A 20,682-nucleotide genomic window follows, 5' to 3' on the forward strand; every position below is an offset into this window, starting at 1 on the left:
TTCCCAGAGCTTACCTTTCACCAGAAACTGGCTGACCCTGTTGTGAGTCAGCAGTTAGACTAAAGCTAGATGAAGACAAAGCAAGATACCCTGTGTGGCAGGACATGATGCCCCTGCCTGGAATTTCTCAGTGTTTGGAGAAAAGCCTGCAGCTGGGTTGCTATAGCAATATACTCCCCTGCCTTCTGACTATAAGAGCTGCTGCCTTACGAATAAATTTTAATCAATCAGACTTGCTCTCCTTTCTTGTATCTTGCATTCTCAACAGGGGACCTCTCTCCTGAGTTTTAGTCAAACCCACAGGTTGGGTCCCTCCCCCCTCTCTCTCACCCTCTATCTACTTCTGGGTTTTGGAGACAGGGTTTCTCCATGTAGCCTTGGATGATTTAGAGCTTACTCTAAAGTCCAGACTGGTCATGAACTCAGAGAACTGCCTCCCTCTGTCTCCTGAGTGCTAGGATTAAAGGCATGTTCCATGGCCACCTAGCAAAATCAGAAACATTTTAACTACATTGCCTCTGGGCTTTTACCTTATAAGTTCTTCTGTGGTACATTTAATTACTTAAAAAAAAGTAACATGAGTGGTATGAAGGGTTTTTTGGGGTGGTGGTGGTGGTTGGTTGATTTTTGTTGTTGTTTCAGAAAGCAGAGAAAGAAAGAAAGATAAAAGGATAGGACAAGATGGTCCTCGATTACCTGCAGTCAAGAGTCATCTGGTGGTTGGGATGTAACTCATCCTAGGTGTACCTTCTGCTTAATCCTAGCATCATTGCAACAAAGCCCCACCCACTGGTACTAGGCTGTAATACAAGCACTTTGGAGGCTGAAACAAAAACCATTTCTTCCAGTTCCAGGTCAGCCCTAAGCTGTGTGTGTACACCAGGAGTCCCAGTTCATCCCCAACTACAGTGCCAGACTGTGTCAAGCTGAGTGCACAGCTGTAAGCCCAGCCCTCCAGAAGCAGGGGCAGGTGGATCTCTATGAAGTCAAGGAAAGCCTACTATATGTGGTGAGTTCCAGGACAGCCAGAGTAACATAGTGAGAGCCAGTCTCAAAAACAACAAATCAAATGGAACAAGCAAAACAACAGGCTAGGGACAGATCTGTTTGTAGAGTGTTTGCTCAGCATGCTTGAGGCCCTGGGTTCAATGCCCAGCAGGGCTCTGTGGTCCCAGCCATCTGATTGGAGCATGAGGGAGGTGGAAACCTGATGGTCAGAGGTTACAGGGAGGGATATTTAATCAGGGCTGTGCTGTGCCTGGTTTATTATCTGTTTTTCCTACAGCTCTGGTTGGAGGGACAGGCAAGCAGATGGGCTCTGGGACCAGGTGGGCAGAGGAGCTAGGGCTCAGACTGACAGGCTTGGGAAGGACAGACTGGGAGGTGTGATGGAGCTATCGGTTAAAATGAAGCCAGGCAGTGGTGGGAGTGTATGAAGTAATTTATTACTTTGTTTCTTTTCTTTTTTAGAAAATTCATTTCCCTCAAAACAGCTGAGTTCACAGGGTCCATAAGACTAGCTGTCCTTATGAGCTATCACTGGTGGTAAGCCCACAGAAAAAAACTTCTAGACATCTGGAATTTATTGACTCTAAAATCACAAAGGACTAAAGGCTTCCACCACGGTGAGGAAACCAGGAGACATCAGTGAGGTGGCAGCAGATTCCAGGAGAGACTATGAGAAGCTCAGGATTAGTGAGTGTGTCTGTCCCTAAAGAGTCCCCCAGAGCCAACCATCAGAAGGAAGCCGGCCAGAGTCCAGTCCTGTATTCCAAGTTGATGGCACAGGCAGAGCCCTTGGCCAGACTCCAGGCAGAGACCAAATGTCCCATCTGTCTGGATATCCTGACAGACCCAGTCATCATTGCATGTGGACACAACTTCTGTCACCCCTGCATCAAACACTGCTGGACAGTGCTGTTGGACAAGTTCTCCTGTCCTGTCTGCGGACACCAGTGCCAGAACGGGAACCTCAGAAGCAATGCCCAGCTTGGAAGGATAATTGAAGCTGCCCAGCAGCTCCATAGCAGGAAGAACAAAAGCAAGGGGCAGGAGAGCAGTACCAGTTGTGAGAAGCACAACCAGGTCTTGACCCTCTTCTGTGAGGATGACCTGGAGCTGCTGTGTGACCAGTGCATTGGGCCTGCTAGTCACAATGGCCATCAGGTGACACCCATTGCACAGGCTGCATCTCACTACAGGGAGAAGCATCAGGGCTTCATCAAGATCCTGAAGTCTCAGTTTTTCATGGGGACGTACACCTTGGACTAGTGTCTCGATATAAGTGAGTATATACCATTTAGCTCTTTTTGCTTCTGTGTGAACTCACTCATTATGACAATTTCTAGTTCAATCCATTTGTCCATAAATTTTGGAAATTCCTTGTTTTTAATAGCTGAGTAGTATTCCATAGTGTAAATGTACCACAGTTTCTTTATCCATTCTTCTATAGAGGGACACGTAGGAAAAACTGTACCTATCAGAATAGTGGGTAAGAGGGGAGGACATCCTATTGAAACTTTAGGTGTGAGAAGCCTGGGAGAAAGAGGAAATGGAAGGATCCAGTGGGTCCTGGAAAACTACAGGCAAGTCTGGGCCCTGGGGCTCTTCGCAAACTGTGGCAACAGCCAAGGAAAAAATAGGCAGTAAAAACCTTGAACCCCTACCCGGACTAGCCGATGAACATTCTCCACTGTTGAGTGGAGAAGGAGATCTAACTTTCACACAAACTCTGGTGCCCCATATTTGAACAAGTCCCTTGGACGGAGATGCCTGGTGGCACTCAGAGGAAAGATAAGAGGTCACCAAGGAGAGACTTGATACCGTATGAGCTTATTCAGGGGGAGGAGGTCCCCCTCAGACACAGACTTAGGGGAGGGGAGGGGAGTAGGGGGGAAGTGGGAGGAAGGGAGGAATGGGAGGATACATGGGATGGGCTAACAACTGAGATGTAATATGTATAAATTAATAAAAATGTATTAAAAAAAAAAGATCCTGAAGTCTCAACTGACAGAAGCTGAAGACTCAATCAGCGTTCAGAAGGAAAGAACCTTGGCCCTGAGTGAGGAGGCAGAAGAACAGATGTGGGATCTGACTTTTGAATTTGATCAGCTTAACCGGTTTTTGGATCAGGAGCATCGGGCAGCATTCTCCAGGTTAGAGGACCAGGAGATGGATACTGAGCAGAAACTGCTTGAAAACATAGCAGCATTCAAAAACTATGGCTCCAAGCTCAGAGATCTGCTGAACCAGGTGGTGTCTAACATAGAGCTCCCTGAAGCAGAAATGCTGTCCACACTCAAGGATTTTCACCAGAATGTGGAGACTGAGATAAGCCCTCCCCTTTTCTCAGTTCAGTTTACAAGAGAAATTTACAACTTTCCTCTCCAGTATTCAGCACTAGAAAAAGTTATAGAGCAATTTACAGAGCAAGTAACTCTAGACCTGGAAACAGCCCATCCAAACCTGCTTGTTTATGAGGATAAAAAATGGGTTACATTTGTGAATGAGAGATGATATGGTTCTGTTTCTTCAAAAAGGTTTACCAAGAGCCCTGTTGTGTTGGGCTTTCCTCATTTTCTTCTGGGAGACATTTCTGGGAGGTGCAGGTAGGAAAGAAGGCCGAGTGGGCTGTTGGTATCTGCAAGGCTGATTTGCCCATCAGGGAAAGGCAGTCCTCTATCCCTCAGGGATGCTGGAGGATTGTCTGGCAGGGGGACCACTTCGATGTCTCAGGAGCTGACCCTGACTCTCAATTTGAGCGCTCGAGAGCCATTGGTGTTTTCCTGGACTGTGAGCTGGGAGAGCTTTCCTTCTATTGCATGCCTGAGAGATGTCACATCTACACCTTCAGGGACACCTTTCCTGGTCCTGTTTGTCCTTATTTCTACCTAGGACCTCATTCAGAACCTCTTAGACTCTGTTCTGCCACAGGTTCTGAGTGAAGCCCCACATGGTGGCCTTATGAGGTCTGTTCATGTTCTAAACTCCTCTGCCCCCAACACAGATGTGCCACTAGCTTGCTGTCCAGCTGAAGACATCTTTTAATGTGTGTTTCTCTGCACTGTCTTATTGCTAGGATTATAGGTGTGAGCTTCTATGCCCAACAATTTTTTCGCCATGTTCTTGTTATGCAACCTGATTGGCCCATAACTTTGTTCGCTGATAGGGTGTGATCAAGGTGTCAAGCATTGTTCCATCAAAACTTCCTTATTCTGGGTTCACAAACATGGAACAACACATTAGGCAACAGAAAAAATGTTTTGCCTCTAAACCCCATGCCTAGCATTGATATAGGGTTGAGCTATACACTTCAATGTTTTCATCTTTGAGATTGGTTGGTAAGTCTACTGGTCTAGCCTGAACTAACTTTGCAGACTCTCCTGGAATAGCCATCCTGTGTACCTGGCATTACATATTTGCATCAGCACCCCAACCTACCTTAGAATGTTATAGGAGGTTTAAGGATTTTTTTGTCTACTTTATAACCAAGATGACCTTCCTTAGTCCACATTAGCTTTAAATTTTATATATATATCAGAGGCTGACCTTGAATTCCAGATTGTCTAACTTCTGTCTCACAAATATACAACCTTAGTTTCCCTGTAACTGTATAAACACCTTAAATATTAATACGAAATTAGATTAACAAAAGTAGAGTGATGTTGCTGGGTTTTCATTTAAGTAATCAAACAATCAATGTTACCCTGTCTCCCCTGTCTCTCCCTCCCCCTCTCTTTTCCCACTTCCACGACTAGGCATTGGGTTCAGGGGGCTAACACCATCAGCCCTGTTAGATTTAGGTGTAGTCTTGCTGAGGTGTCCAGGCTGAACGTGAACTTGTCATCCTTAGTCTTCAGTTTTTCAAGTAGTTGGCACTGCAGGCCAATGCCTTTAGTCTTTGATACAGTTTTATCAATTTTTATTCAAAAAGTAGTATTTATGTATGTGTGTGAGAGAGTGGGACAGACAGACTAAAGTTGAGGGTGTGGAGGTCAGGAAAACCTTCCCTCTTTCATCTTATGTCTCCATGATTGCATTTGGGTAATCAGGTCTGCATGGCAAGCCCTTTCAGCTGCTGAGCCATCTCAGGCCCTAAAATTGGTTCTGATAGAGAAGGGAAACAAGGGAAAAGAGGGGACTGATGAGTGGATGCTGAGTTAGACCTGGATCAAACAGGAGACACCCTGTATCTGTGCAAAGCGGGGTGACTGTAGACAGTGGTAATGTCTTTTATAGTTTAAAAGCTGCAGGAAAGCATTTTGGATGATGTTACCAGAAGGAGACAAACGTTGGAGGAGATGGTTGTAAGCTGATGTAAACACTACCTATGTTCATGTGGTGAAATGTGACAAGGTTCCCATTAATGCAATGATTTTACCAAGAAATTATTTTTTAATGGAATTAAATTCAATAAAGGTAAAATGGCTCCTTGTATGCAAGAAGTCTGTTCCTCAGGGTCTTGTGTTATCACTTTCTCCTTCTCACAGTTTTTCACTTAATTCTTATATATGTCCTGGCTTGGCGGCTCAGGCTTCATCTCTTTTAGGAGAATGTTTTTTGATTTTGGGGTGACAGCGGCTTTTGGCCCTTCTCTTCATGCTTCTACCTCCCAAGGGCTGGGATCTCAGGCAGGTGCTGCCACCCCCAGCCACATGCACTGAGCAGGTCGGAGCCCGCGGTGTGATACATATGAGGCAAGTTAACAACTGCGCTCTGTTGCATTCCAGAAGTGAGTTTTCTTTTACATTTATTGGCAGCTGATGGTGGTGCAAACTTTAATCACAGCCCTCCAGGGACAGAGGAAGGGGGATCTCTGTGAGTTCCAGGCCAGACTGGTGTACAGGACTATATCCAGGAGAGCCAGAGTTATACAAAAGAACCCCAGTCTTGAAAACCAAAACAAATGAACCAGAATTACAATGTATTGTGTGTGTTTATGCGTTGGCACTTTTGCCATGATAGCCAAGTGGGGGACACGGGACAGCTTTCTGGAATCAGTGGTGTCCCTCCACAATGTGGGCCACAGAAATCTACCTCTAGTTCCAGAGAATGGGATGCTCTCTAGTGGCCTCTGTAGGCATTAGGCACTCATAGAGGGCACACAGGCACATCCATACTTGCAGGCAAAACCCTCATTCACATAAAACAATTTAAAATGTATACTCCTCTTCAGTCAGCAAAGGACCCAAGAGCATCCCCCATAGCTTTCATTAGTAGCATCAGTCATGCACACTGGTGATTTAGCCTGGAGCCACTATTGCCTCTGGCCTTGTGCTGTCAGGAGGTGGTGAACTTTATAAGCAGATTTGAATAAGTAACATTTTCAGTTTGCATCCAGTAGTGCCTTTTGTTGTTCCAGGCTGTCTTTGAACTCACTATGCAAAGTATTGATTCTCCACATGCTGAGATTGCAGGACTGGGCCACGAGGCAAAGCAAAAATAGTATTTAGTTATGACTTGTTTTTTAGACAGGGTCTAACTATAGCAAAGACAAGCCTTCAACCCACAGCAGGCCTGCTTCTGTTTCTTGGGTACAGTGACCACTCTTATGAGCCACATGCAGGTCCCTTGAATTATTTTGTTAAAGAAGACTAATTCTGATTTATGTGTAGGTATGCACATCTGAGTGGAGGTGTGTGCCTGTGCCAGGCCAGCCAGTATTGTCAGATCACCTGGAGCTGGGGGTACAGCAGCCAGTTTTGAGCCACCTGACATGCGTACAGGGAATAGCTACATCCGTGAGGGTGAGCATGCATCAGCATTCTAGTCTTCCGACTGAGGGACTGATGACTGACTGTGCGGTGCTTGGATGGCATGCAACCTCTAGGTTGAGGTCTCCAGGCAAACCCTATGTCCTTGAGCTGGAAACCCAGTACTAAGGCTACAGGTTGTTGTTACTGAGATCAGGAATCATGGAGCCCCAGCTCCATGTGTAGCCAAGAGAGTTCTGAACTTAACCCTGCTGCTTTCACTTCCTGAATCCTAGGCTTTAAGGCTGCAGCTTATAGAAGCTTCCTCATCAAGGGACGCATCAGGCAGCAGATATGCACACTGTGCAGAGACATACCTGCAGGCAAAACACCCAGACCCATACCATAAAACAAGAATTTACAATAAAAGAGACCTCTGACTGGTGAGTTAAGATATAAAATTTAGAGAGGGAGATATTTTGGGATGCTCTCAAGCCGAACTTCTGGGGTCAGACTATGGCTCAATGGCTCAGCGGTTACCAGCACTTGGTGCTCCTCCAAAGGACCTGGCTTTGATTTTCACCACACACTTGATGACTCATATCTACCTATCAATTCAAGCTCAGTGTATCTCATCAATTCTTCTGGTGTGCTTGAGCACCAGGTATGCACACTATACATGCATATTAGCAGGTAAACATTTATACATAGTAAAATCAAAGTCAAAAATCCAACCTGAGAGATAAGGAATACAGGGGATGGAGATGTAGCTCATTTGGTAGCATGCAGGAATCACTGAGTTTTTTCCTATTCCAAAAAGTGGACAAGAGTCAGGATAACCTTTAATCCCACCACTTGAGAGGTGGGGGTAGAAGGGTCAGAAATTCAAGGTCAGTCTTTGGGTTCATATGGAGTATGAGGCCAGCCTAGACTACACGATATCATGCCTCATGTATCAAAAACTACAAAAGAAATAATTTCACACAAGAATATCCCAAGAAAAAGAAGAGCAAAGGATTTTGGATGTATGTCACAAGAGAGTTATGAACAACCACAGATCTGGACAAGGTACCAGTTTCATTCATAGTCATAAGAAATGGCAACCTGGGTGTGAGAACTGAACTCCATCTTCTGTAAGCTCTGTACACACACTTACCCACTGAGCCTTCTTCCTAGACCCTGGAAACTCTTTACAATGTGGCTTCCATATGTGAATGTTATTCTTTTTTGGAGATTCACTCACATTACTAGTAGAAGGCATGGACATGTTTATCTTGGATGAAGAACATTTTAGTAGTCACAGACTTGGATGTATCTTAAGGAATCAGGAGTCTTTGCAACAGAATAGTAAGCAAGCTTGTTTTCTGTTCTGTGAAAGCTTTAGTTCAGTCTGCTGAAAATTCTTTTTTATTCAAAGATTTTAATTTCATACACATGTGTGTAAGGGTATGGGCCTGGGCTTTCAGGAGGCCAGAGGCACTGGATCCCTTGAGGTGAAATTACAGGCAGTCATGAGCCTCCTGATTAAGAGCAGTAAAAACAATTAACATCTGAGCTACATCTCCACCTCAGATGTTCCCAATAACTTATGAAATTCAGGAATGTAGAATATTGAATGGTAGTTGTTGTCTTTCACTCGCTGCTGTTGGTCTGAAAGGAGAGAAGACTGGAAGTGCTCAGCCATGAATGACAACAGTGTTAAGGGGAAGACTTTTCACTAAAATATCAGGGTATGCTTCTGACTGTGCAGGAGAGGGGACAGAGGTCACAGGACAGTGGCTCTTCTTCAGGCTCCCTTCCACTCTCACCTGTATAGAAGAGCCGACAGGCCAGGGAACAGATTATCTCCAGGGCCAGGATGGCCAGAATCAGATCAAGGTTCAGCCAGCTGGGCTCAGGGAAGGAATGCTGCAGGCAGAGGCAGAGGAGGAGGAGTGCTGTGTTGCCTGAGGGAAGGAGGGACACAGACAGGGATGGGATGCTGCTCTTCTGTCTGCAGAAAGTTCCTTTCAGTTTGCTCTTCCTAGCTTGTTCTCTTTCTCTCTGTCTCTCTCAGTGTCTCTGTCACTCTCTCTATCTTATTCACTCTCATCTATCTGTCTATCTATCTATCTACCTATCATCTACTTATCTATCTGTCTTATGTTTATCCAATTAACTTAAACACTTGTGACTTTCTATGTGATAGAATTTTGTTGTTATATAAACATATGCTTAACATTAAGCAAGAGTTTATCCTAATCAGAATGCACTGTACATAGCCTAAGCATGTGTCTGCTTACCAGAAAGACCAGAAATCACATGCTTGGAACTTCTACTCCACTGGCCCTAGAGAATGGAAATTAAAAAATTTTTTTAAAAAAAAATTAGTAAAACCTGGATGATGGCCCATATAGTTTGGCCTGTGGAATGTTTGTCCAACATAGATGACAACTGGGTTCTTCCTGCAGAACTGAATGACATCAAAGATTGGACGTGTAACCCTGGGACTCATAAGGTAGAGGCAGGAGGATTAAGCCGACATTTCTCCATGAGCCCTCATCTCCAAAAAGCAGGAGTTAGAACCCACCAACTTCCCCTGGTGGAGTCTGTGAGCAAGAAATTCTGCCCACCCATCCAGGCTCTGTGAGGATCACTCATCCCAGCAGTCAGGAGGCAGAGGCAGGTCGATCTCTCTGAGGTCGAGGACAGCCTGGTCTACAAAGTGATTTCCAGGACAGCCAAGGCTATCACACAGGAAAACCTTGTCTGGAAAAAAACAATACCAAAACCAAACAACAAACAACAGGTCACCCATCCTCACTGTGTCTTCTCTCTCTCCTGAAGTGTGCTCCCTTAGCCTCCATCAATAGCTCTGTGGTCCTCACTGTATTCTCTGTACTGCAGTGTGCTCCCTGAGCCTCTGGGGAGTGGATGAGCCTGTAGTTTCCCTTTGGTAACACCCTAACAGAATATACAAGACACATTCATTCAGTAGAACCCAAGCAGATTTGCTAAGGTCAAAATAGGAAACTGAGTCAACAATCAGTGTGTGTATGTATGTGTGTAATTTTGTGGGAGTGCACAAGCACATTCCTACATGTGCCTGTGGAGGATGGGGAAGGATCATAATTGTTATCTTCAGGAACACTGTCAGTCTTCATTGAGACGGGGGTTCTCACAGGCTTGGAGTGCATCAGATGGATTAGAATGGCTGGCTACAGTCCCCTGAATTCCTACTGACACCACTTTCTCAAGTGTATGGATTACAAGTGTCAACCCCTATATCCATCATTGTCATGTGGTATGTGGAGACACTTTCTATGGAATGGAATGAGCAGCCTGTTGCTGGAGACTGTGAGGATGGAGAGAGTGGGTGTGTGTGGCATGAACAGTTTTAAAAGAAAATCCCAGATTCTTCTGTTTTATCAATTAAATCAGGAGCCAGAAGCTGGGGTGAAAACCCTCCTAAGTCAGAGAGGCAGAGAAACATCCCAGCTCATCTTGCTACTCTGCTCACCTCCCTATAGTAATGGCCCATAAGGCTCACTAGCTCAGCTTAAGAGCTAAAGAGCTAAAAGCTAAAGATCCCTTTCTACTTCTACATGCTGTCTTCTGACCAGAGATGCTCCCTGCCACTGAATTCCATTCTCTTTCCCAATGCTCCCCCCATACCCTCTCCTCTAACTCTCCCCACACCTGATCTCCACCCCTATTAACCTCCTCAACCAGTTCTCTCCTTCCATCTACTTCAGGTGTCTGTTTTCTTTCCTTTTCTAAGTAAGATTCAAGCATCCTTCCTTGGGCCTTGTTTGACTACTTTGAGTCTGTGGCTGGCAGCATGGTTATCCTGTACTTCATTGATAATGTCTATTTACTTGAGGTTTTTATTTGTTTGATTTGTTCATTTATTTTATTTTTTTGGTTTTGTTTTTCAGATACTGTTTCACTTTGTAGACCTGGACTTGCTTTGTAGACCAGGTTATCTTCCAACTCACAGAGATCCCCCTGCCTCTGATTTCCCTTTTGCTGGGGTTACTGGTGTGCCCCACCTCACCTGGCAGATATCCACCTATAACTTAGTACATGCCATGTGGGTATTAACAAGTCTTGGATACCTCACACAGGACGACTCTTTCTAGTTTCATGTATTTGCCTGCAAATTGCATGATGTCTTTTTTTTAATAGCAGAGCAGTACAACATTGTGTAATTGAACCACATTTTTAAAATCCATCCTTTGATTGAGGGACATCTAGCTTGCTTCCAGTTTCTGGATGTTACATATAAATCTGCTAAGAACTTAGTTGAGTAAGTGCCCTGGTAGTTTTGTGGAGCATCTTTTAGGTATATCCCCAGGAATAGTATAGTTGGGTCTTGAAGTTGATTTATTTCAAAGTTTCTTAGAAACCTCCCTGATGTCTAAGCCTGTTGAACATTTCTCTAAGTACTTCTCATCCATTAGATATTCCTCTGTTGAAAGTTGTCTGTTTTACTCTACACCCCATTTTTCACTGGGTTCTTTGGTTTGTTGGCGTTATCTGGAAGTGGATTCTGTTGCCTCGTGGATCACCAGGGTTGATTTGGTGATCTTGCTGGCTAGGCAAGTGTCCCTTACCTCCCTATTAGCTCCATCTGAGTCCCCCTTGAAGCTGCACATTCAGTCCAAAAGGATGACCTTCCATTAATTGAGGAGGATAGGTCTTTGGTCAAGGGTATACAACTAGAGGCACTCCCCTGATAGAACATCCAAACAAGTTATATTGGTTTTTCCAGACAGGGATTCTCTGTGTAATAGCCCTGGTTGTCCTAAAATTGCTCTGTAGAACAGGCTGGCCTCAAACTCACAGGCATCAACTTGACTCTGCCTCCCAAATACTAGGGTAAAAAAAATCCATCACCACAGCTGCCACCATGGCTACCGCTGCTACTACCACCACCTGGCTCAGTATTAGTTTTGAAAGTTGTACAGTAATACATGAGTACAAAAAAGGATGATGAGCCAAATATATTAGTATTGTCAATTCCAGCTAGTATTTGTATCTATCTATCTATCTATCTATCTATCTATCTATCTATCTATCCATCTTTCCATTTTTAAAGAAGGTGTCATGTATATAAAGCTGGTCTCCAATTCCCTACGTAGTCTAGAATGACCACAAATTTTTGAGTATTGTTGCCTGGTGGCATATTGTGGTGGAGGATGTTTTGCTAGGAGACAAGTTCTCTCAGTCTAGCTCAGACTGGCTGCTACCTTGCCATGCCCTTGTCTCAGCTTCTCAAGTGCATGGATTTTAGGTGTTTGCCCAGTGCATTCTACATGGGGCACCAAATCCAGAGCTTGGGGCATGCTAAGTAAAAAGGAACTTGCTGAGTTTTAACCCCAGCCTTGATTTTTCTAATGTAGATTTTTTTAATGTGAAGAGAATTTATGTGTTGAGGAAAAAAATAAAGCAACTAAGAGCATGGCTGTGGGTTTCTGTAAGATAGTCACCTAAGGGGGACATCCAATATGGTGGCTCCAACCACACACTGTGTCTGGTGGGCAGGAGAGCAGTGATTGCAGAGTGATGTAAGGACCAAACAGAGAGATATAAAGCACAAGCACTGGTGTTTTCCAGGTGTCAGGAGTCCATGCCGTGTGGAGTATGGGTAGGTCCTGCTTTGGGCCACTGGCTAATTCACAAAAGAGTCCCTGGGACCCTGTAAGCATGTGTGCACTGTCCAAAGTCTAGGCACTTGCCTGCATGTGTGTAGTACCTTTGCTCTCCAGGTATCAAACTGAACTCAAGACTACAAAAGACCATTGTCCACTGTCCTCCACACTAGGTAGTGTGCCGGGCCACCAGAATAGTTCTCTGCTTGTATATCTTTCTGCCTGCTCCCCAGATGTCTGTCCAACTATGTCAGAATAAGTGAGAAAGCAAGGACAGCGAACCCAGAGGAGGTGACTTGGCACAGAACCAAAGTCCCATTGTCCTCTGCCTTGACGAGGTCAGCCAGGCTACCACTACATTTATCTGCAGAGATAGTACCCAGAGGAGGTGATTTGTAGAGGACCAAAGACTAAATGTCTACACCTACCCTGCACCACTCAGACCATCAGAGACCACAAAACAAGGTACTACCAGAGACACCACAATGGGGATAGGTCAGTGTTAAGAACATGAGTAACAATTCCCAGGGCCATTTGCATCACCAGAATCTAGCAGTCCTACCACAGCAATCCCAAGTGATACTATGAAATATGATGCACAGAGGGGACGATTTCCAATCTGAGGTTGAGAAAATGATAGAGGCCTTAAAGGAGGAAGATAATTGCATCAAACTAGCACAGCAATATTCAAAGAAAGAGGTGAGAGAATTGAACAAATTGCTTAAAGAAATTAGTGAAAGACAGAACTGTGTATGATGTAGACCTAGACCCTCTGTTCAGATGTAATAGAAAAGCAGCACAGTCTCCTTGTGGGTCCCCCAATATGGGGAGTAGGTATTACTTCTGGCATGGACTCTGGCCATCCAGTGTTGTTCACTTACCCCTGGCTAGGCCACAGAAGAAGAGGACACAGGCAGTAAATACCAGGACTTACCACACCAGTCCAAAGAAGAGGACCTTACTTTGATCTTAGGTTTACGCATGAGAATGGGGAAAGAGAGAAACAACTTCAGGAAAATAGCCATGTGCCCTCCATCCTTTCCATACATGTGACATGAAGCCTGTGCCTGCAATTGTGCCAGAGCAGTGTGTGAAATAGTAGGAGACCGAGGGAGAAAGCTCAGTGCTAGAGGCTTGAGCAGCCATCCTGCTCCACTACCACAGTGGTCTCCCCAACTACTGCTGCTACATGAACCAGGGGAGTTCTGTCTCATAATAATTATACATCAATGACTTTAAAATAGTTATTTAATGCAAAAAATTCTCTGTTACACTATGGAAATTGCTCAAATATATAACTGCCTTTATAATTTTCAGAATCTGTTCATAATATCAATGTTGTCTGTTTCTGCCACCTGCCTTTCAGACTCTTCAGAATAGAGCTCTTCCTGTCCCTACCTCTTAAAAATCTCCTACCTTGTGCATGAGAGATGACTCAGGCTTGAGAGCACTGCCTGCTCTTCCAAGGGTCCTGATTTCAATTGCCAGCAGCCACTGGGTGGCTCACAACCCTCTATTTGAGATCTGGTTCCCTCTTCTGGCACGCAGACATACATGTATACATAACACTGTATACACACTAAATAAATACAGCTTAAAAAATCCTTCCTGCATGAGGTCTCTCCTGGGTCCATGATTTGTGTTATGCCTGTGCTTCAGTGGAATCTAAATGAAGAAAAAAACTAAAACAAAAACCTCCCCAAACATGACACATTCATGGCAGTACTGGTTCTAAGGATGAGTCAGTGAAGGTCAGTTAGGCAGCCCAGGTGTCTTTGTAGAAGGGTGTGATGTTTAAGGACAAAGTGTGGAGGGGCTCTCTGTACTTTCGAGCAAAGCAATGAGACAAAGGACAAAAGCCTAACAGCTAAGGCGTTTTGTCAGAGCAAAGAAGTCAATGCTCCTCAGGGAAGGAGCAGGTTGGAAGAGGAGCAGGGAAAGTCCTGTCCTCCATGACTTGGAGAAGAACCTTGATTTATTGTTTGGAACTGTGAATCGGTTGCTCTTAGCCACAGGTGCAAACAGGATGCCTGCAGCAAAGGCTACTAGAAAATACTCCTGTAAGAGAGGAATGTTCAACTGTTATTACTAGTGTTTTCAGAAGAAAAACCTGACCTAGGTGCCCAGCAGCTAGGCTCCACTAAGAGTTCACCCTTTACAAACAAAAGAGACCTGAACCCTAAAGGAAAGGGATGGAGATTGAACCCATGTGTGGTAGCTCAGGGCTTTAATTCCAGCTCCTAGAAAGAAATAAAAATCCAATTGCAGGGTCATGCTTCTGCTATTAATTTATATATATAGCATGGCTCTGGGCATGTAGCTAAGTTTGCAGAGTGCTGGTTCATCATGCAGAGAGTCCTGGGCTAGAGGTGTGAGCTCCAAGATTCAGTAGAGAAAAACTAGGGTTGGGGACAGGTAGGCATAACCAATTGGTCCTAGTTGAGGTGTGTATTCTTGGTGAAATCAGACATGGTTGTGTAATGTGGCCACAAGCTCACATCACTTCTTATTCTTGAAGGAATCCAATCTGGCTCTTGGAAGATGATGACTCATGCTCCAGGGTATGGGATCTCACCATCATGGAAGCTATTGTTGTCATCTGGTATGTAGGGGTGGGGTTTCTGTCCTGGTAAGCTTTGTTCTTCCTGGAATCCAAGATGACTGTAGGTTTAGAGGGAAAACAATTGCATTTAGGCCCTAGGCCAAAGAAAACAGGACAGACAGAAAGTGAAGGGAGGTAGGCAACTTTCTCTGTAGATCAGATTGGGCTAGAACTCAGAGATCTGCCTGCTTCTAGGTGTGCAGCACTTATATTTCTTAGAGGGGAATAGGGATGTTTCTCCACTGGTACAGTGCTTGCCTAGTATCATGCACCTATAGAAGAAGCCCATGGTTTGATTCCCAGCATTGCACACACCTGCCTCTAATCGCAAAAGCTGGGGTAGGAAGAACATAGCTTCTAGCGTTGACTGAGTTATAAGATCTCACAGAACTTTACCCTCAATTTCTCTTTCCCTTCCCCTCCTACTTCCACTCCCAGGAAGCACTGCTTATTTTCTCGGTGGAGTTCTCACTCCTTGCATCATTTATTTAGATGTGTTTGGAAAGATCAGGGCATCACTTCTGCTACTAGCCAGGGAACTGCCCAGAGAGGACTGTTCAAAGTAAGTGTGGAGCTGTGGTGAAGTGGGAGGTGGGGGGTGGGTAAAATAAGATGTGGGTTTCCTGAGGCTTCTGTGAGAAGGGGGAGATGTGCCTCTCCATGGAATCCATCTATTTCTCTCTCTCTCTCTCTCTCTCTCTCTCTCTCTCTCTCTCTCCCTCTCTCTCTCTGTCCTTCCTTCCCTCTCTCGCTATCTATCTATCTATCTATCTATCTATCTATCTATCCATCTATCTATCATCTATATTTCTATTCTATTTTTTGAGACAGGGTTTTTCTGTGTAGCCTTTGCTGTCCTGCAACTCATTCTGTAGACCAGGATGAACTCTAACTCACCAAGATGCCCCTGTCTCTCCTCCGAGTGCTGGGATTAAAGGCATGTGTACCACCCATGTGGATCAATCACTTATTTTTCAGACTATCATTTCCCACATAGCCAATCTGCATTCAGATTTATAATCCTCCTGCCTCAGCCTCACAATTATTGGCATTTCTGGCTTGTGTAACCATGCTGCGTCAAGAAATGTTGAAGTAGTCTCTACCAGAAGTCAGGCATTGGACTAATTATGATTCTTACTGTGAGACAGATTACACTGTTTATGTATTGATAGTTAGTGAGGAACCAAATATTGACGTAAATATTCTTAGTTTTTGGCAAAAGAGGGTGTCTGATTGTTTTAGAGGTTCTGTTGCTTGGTGAACACAATGACCAAGGCAAGCTGGGGAGGAAAAAGTTTATTTGGCTTTTACTTCCACATTACAATTCATCATCAAGGGAAGTCAGGGCAGCAACTCACACATGGCAGGAACCTGGAGGCCAGTGCTGATGGGGTGCTTCTCCTGGCTTGTTTAGGCTACCTTCTTACAGACCCCATGACCACCAGTCCATGGATAGCACCATGCACAAAGAGCTGGCCTCATTTTTTATCACTCATTATGAAAATGTACCACAGGCTTGCCAACAGCCTAATGTTATGGAGGCATTTTCCCAATTGAGGCTCCCTCCATTCTGAAGTCTGTAGCTTGGGTTCACTTGGGTCAGCACCCTGATGAGTGACCTTAGTTGGATCAAAAGGGAACCTGGATGAGTGAGCGCTGAAGTAGGGGAGACTAGAAAGGAACAGGTCTTGCTGGATCTAGCCCTTGGGGCTCTAGCACTGTACCTGACATGGTCTGACACTAGCGCTTCTGTTTGTGTAGGTTTCCTTCCCAGACTCTTCTTGGAATTTTAAAAGAACTTATCAAGCTGACTAGGTGGTACATACCTGTAATCCCAGCATCCAGATGGGTCTGCCCTACAAAGGGAGTTCTAGATCAGGTGGAACATGGAGGGATTCTGTCTCTAACATGATGTTTTTGTGAGGTGTTAGGATGGGACCCAGAGCTTTGTCTATGCTCAGCCCAAGTGCTGTACCCATGACGTCCATCCCTAGAACCCTGGTTTCTATGTTTAGTGATTTAAGTGTTACACATACATAGAAGTCAGAACGATTTGGTGAGAGTCATTGTTTCTATCTTGTGGGTCCTGGGGAATTGACCTCAAGCCCTCAGGCTCAGAAGCAAAAGCCTTGCCCACTTGTAGGTATTCTTTCCTCATGGATTATGGCAGCTTTAGTTGTTTGGTGTCAGGACAAGGTCTGCTCATGTAGATATTGACTAACTAGTCTGGAAGTCTATGTGAACACTCAGTTGAACTAGCTTCTATCCATCTGCCCCTACCTCCTATGACCTGATATTACATTTGTGACTTGACACACACAGCTGTTTTTATTGGGGTGGGGGCATAGTCTCAATTAATAAAGACTGTCCTCACATTCAGTAAATAGCTAAGTTTAACCTTGCAGTTTGTTGTTTTTCTCCCTATGAAGTTGCATCCTCCAGGTAGTGGTGGCATACACTGTGGAAGCAGATGCCTCCATTGGTCTAGATAGTAAGTTCCAGAGAATAAGCAAGGGTTATTGAGACACTGTTTAAAAGGAGAGAGAGAGAGAGAGAGAGAGAGAGACAGACAGAGACAGACAGACAGAGATAGACAGAGACAGAGAGAGAGAGAGAGAGAGAGAGAGAGAGAGAGAGAGAGAGAGAGAGAGAGAGAGAGACAAAGAGAGAGAAGAGAGAGAGAGAGAGAGAGAGAGAGAGAGAGAGAGAGAGAGAGACAGACAGACAGACAGACAGAGACAGACAGAGACAGATATAGACAGACGGACAGACAGATAGGGAGAGAATAAAAAATGTTTTTCTAGGCTTGTTTATACTATACTTTTGTTTTGTTTTAATTTCTGGAGACAAGATTTCTCCATGTAATCTTGGATGTCCTGAAGCTTACTCTATAGAGCAAGTTGGCCTCCAACTCAGAGAACTGCCAGCTTCTGCCTCCTGAGTGCTAGGATCAAAGGCATGCTCAACAACCTCCGGGCAAAACCAGGATGAGACTGTGTCAACAGATCCAAGCTGAGTACACAGCTTTTTAAGCCCGCCACTCTGGAGTCAGAGGTAGGAGGATCTCTGTGTAGTCCAGGATGGCCATCTACAAAGTGATTTCCAGGATAGCCAGAGCTACATAATGCGACCCAGTATATAATAAACATACAAACAAACAAATGAACAAAATTTCAATCAAACAAAAACCAAATAAAACCACCCAACCAAAAAAGGCTAAAGTGTATCTCAGTTTGTAGAGTGTTTGCTCAGCATGCTTGAGCCCCAGGGTTCAATACCAGGGAGCACCCTGTGATCTCAGCCCTCTGATCTGAGCATTTAGGAGGTGGAAGCCTGATGGTCAGAGGTTACAGGGAAGGATATTTAACCAAGGTTGTTCTGTGCCTTGTTTATTCTGTTTATTTTCACAGCTCTGGTTCGAGGGACTGGAGAGCAGATGGGTAGTGGGACCAAGTAGGCAGAGGAGCTAGGGCCTAGAAGGCTTCGGAAGAACAAGTTATGGTGCAGCTCTTGGTTTAACTGGAGCCAGCCATTGAGTGGGGACATCTGAAGTTAATTTATTATTTCTTTCTTTTTAAAGAAATATATTTTCCCTCAAAACAACTGAGTTGCCAGAGTCAAGAAGACTAGCCCTCTTCCAGGGCTGTTATTGACTGTGGGCCCATGCAATGGACCTTGTTGGCAACTGGATTTATCCATCCTAAAACCACAAAGGACTCAAGGCTTCTACTTCTGTGGGGAAAACAGGGGACATCAATGTGTTAACAGCAGTTTCCAAGCGGGACTGTGAGAGCTGAAGGAGGAGTGAGTGTGCCTGTCCCTGGACAGTACCCTAGCCAACTCTCAAAAGGAAACCAGTCAGAGTCCAGACCTGTATTCCCAGTCTGATGGCACAGGCAGAGCCCTTGGCCAGACTCCAGGCAGAGACCAAATGCCCCATCTGTCTGGGTATCCTGACAGACCCAGTCACCATCGAATGTGGACACAACTTCTGTCACTCCTGCATCAAAGACTTCTGGGCAGTGCTGCCAGGAAGGTTCTCCTGTCCTGTCTGTCGGCACCACTGCCAGATGTGAATCCACAGTTGCAACACCCAGCTTGGAATGATGATTAAAGCTGCCCAGCAGCTCCACAGCATGAAGAAGAACAAAAGGAAGGGGCAGGAGAGCAGTACCAGTTGTGAAAAGCACAACCAGGTCTTTACCCTATTCTGTGAGGATGACCTGCAGCTGCTGTGTGACCAGTGCATTGGGCCTGCTAGTCACATTGACCACCAGGTGACACCCATTGCACAGGCTGCATCTCACCACAGAGAGAAGCTTCAGGGCTTCATCAAGCTCTTGGAGTGTAAAGTGAAGGAAGTTGAAGAGTCAATGAGTGTTCAGTATCATAGAATCGCAACCCTGAGTGAGGAGGCAGAAGCACAGAGGGGGAAACTGACTGCTGAATTTGAGCAGCTGAGCCAGTTTTTATATCAAGAACAGCTGGCAGCATTGCACAGGTTAGAGGACCAGGAGAGGGATACTGAGCAGAAACTGCTTGACAACATAGCAGCATTTGAAAACTATGGCTGCAAGCTCAGAGATCTCCTGAGCCCAGTGGTGACTAAGAGGGAACTATCTGAAGCAGAACTGCTGTTGATAGTCAAGGGTTTCCACCAGAATGTGGAGACTGAGATAAGCCCACCACCTTTTTGTGTTCAGTTCAGAAGAGACTTATTTAACTTTCCTCTGGAATATCTCCCGAATTCGGCAATTTACAGAGCAAGTAACTCTAGACCTAGAAACAGCCCATTCAAACCTGCTTGTTTCTGAGGATAAAAGATCGGTAACATTTGCAAAGGAAAGGCAATGTGGTTCTGCTTCTTCAAATAGGTTTACCAAGTGTCCTGTTGTGTTGGGCTTTCCTCATGTTTCTTCTGGGAGACATTTCTGGGAGGTGCAGGTAGGAAAGAATGCTGAATGGGTTGTTGGTATCTGCAAGGCTGATTTGCCCATCAGGGAAAGGCAGTCCTCTATCCCCCAGGGATGCTGGAGGATTGTCTGGCAAGGGGACCACTTCGATGTCTCAGGAGCTGACACTGACTCTCTGTTTAAACATGCCAGAGCCATTGGTGTTTTCCTGGACTGTGAACTGGGAGAGCTTTCCTTCTATTGCATGCCTGAGAGATGTCACATCTACACCTTCAGGGACACCATTACTGGTCCTGTTTGTCCTTATTTCTACATAGGACCTCATTCAGAACCTCTTAGACTCTGTTCTGCCACAGGTTCTGAGTGAAGCCCCACATGATGGTCTTATGAGATTTGTTTACATTCTAAACTCCTCTGCCTCCAATCCAGATGTGCCACTAGCTTGCTATACTTTGTTATGTCTTAATATATTTTATCAATTTGTATTTAAAAATTAGTGTGTGTGTGTGTATGTGTGTGTGAGAGGGACACACAGATGGACTATAATTGAGGATGTGGGAGTCAGGAAAACTTCCTCTCTTTCATCCTATGTCCCAGGGATTGCATTTAGGTAATCAGATTTGCACAGCAAGCCCTCTTTCCTGGAGAACCATCTCAGGCCCTGAAATTGGATCTGGATAGAGAAGGGAAACAAGGAAAAGAAAGGGACTAATGAGTGTCTGCTGAGTTAGACCTAGATCAAACAGGAAGTATCTACATCTTTGCAAAGCAGGGTGAGTGTAGACAGTGGTAATGTCCCTTAGAGTAGAAAAGCTGCAGGAAAGCATCTGGGATGATGTCAC

The 20,682-nt window shown here is 44.9% G+C and overlaps 1 protein-coding gene and 1 pseudogene across 2 annotated transcripts; both read left to right on the plus strand.

The window, feature by feature from the left end:
• Positions 1-1,265: 1,265 nt before the first annotated feature.
• On the plus strand, positions 1,266-20,357 carry LOC311584162 (tripartite motif-containing protein 75-like). The gene is made up of 4 exons (XM_084758279.1): positions 1,266-1,328; positions 18,508-18,992; positions 19,044-19,499; positions 19,609-20,357. Exons 2-4 carry the CDS (start codon positions 18,815-18,817, stop codon positions 20,205-20,207), a joined length of 1,233 nt encoding a protein of 410 aa, XP_084614405.1. The 5' UTR covers positions 1,266-1,328; positions 18,508-18,814; the 3' UTR covers positions 20,208-20,357.
• On the plus strand, positions 1,678-4,160 carry LOC311584161 (tripartite motif-containing protein 75-like; annotated as a pseudogene). The gene is made up of 2 exons: positions 1,678-2,166; positions 2,992-4,160. The product of its transcript is annotated as a tripartite motif-containing protein 75-like (transcript).
• Positions 20,358-20,682: the final 325 nt, after the last annotated feature.

Source organism: Acomys minous, assembly GCF_964271855.1.
Source record: "Acomys minous genome assembly, chromosome: 15".
Taxonomy (NCBI): Eukaryota; Metazoa; Chordata; class Mammalia; order Rodentia; family Muridae; genus Acomys; species Acomys minous.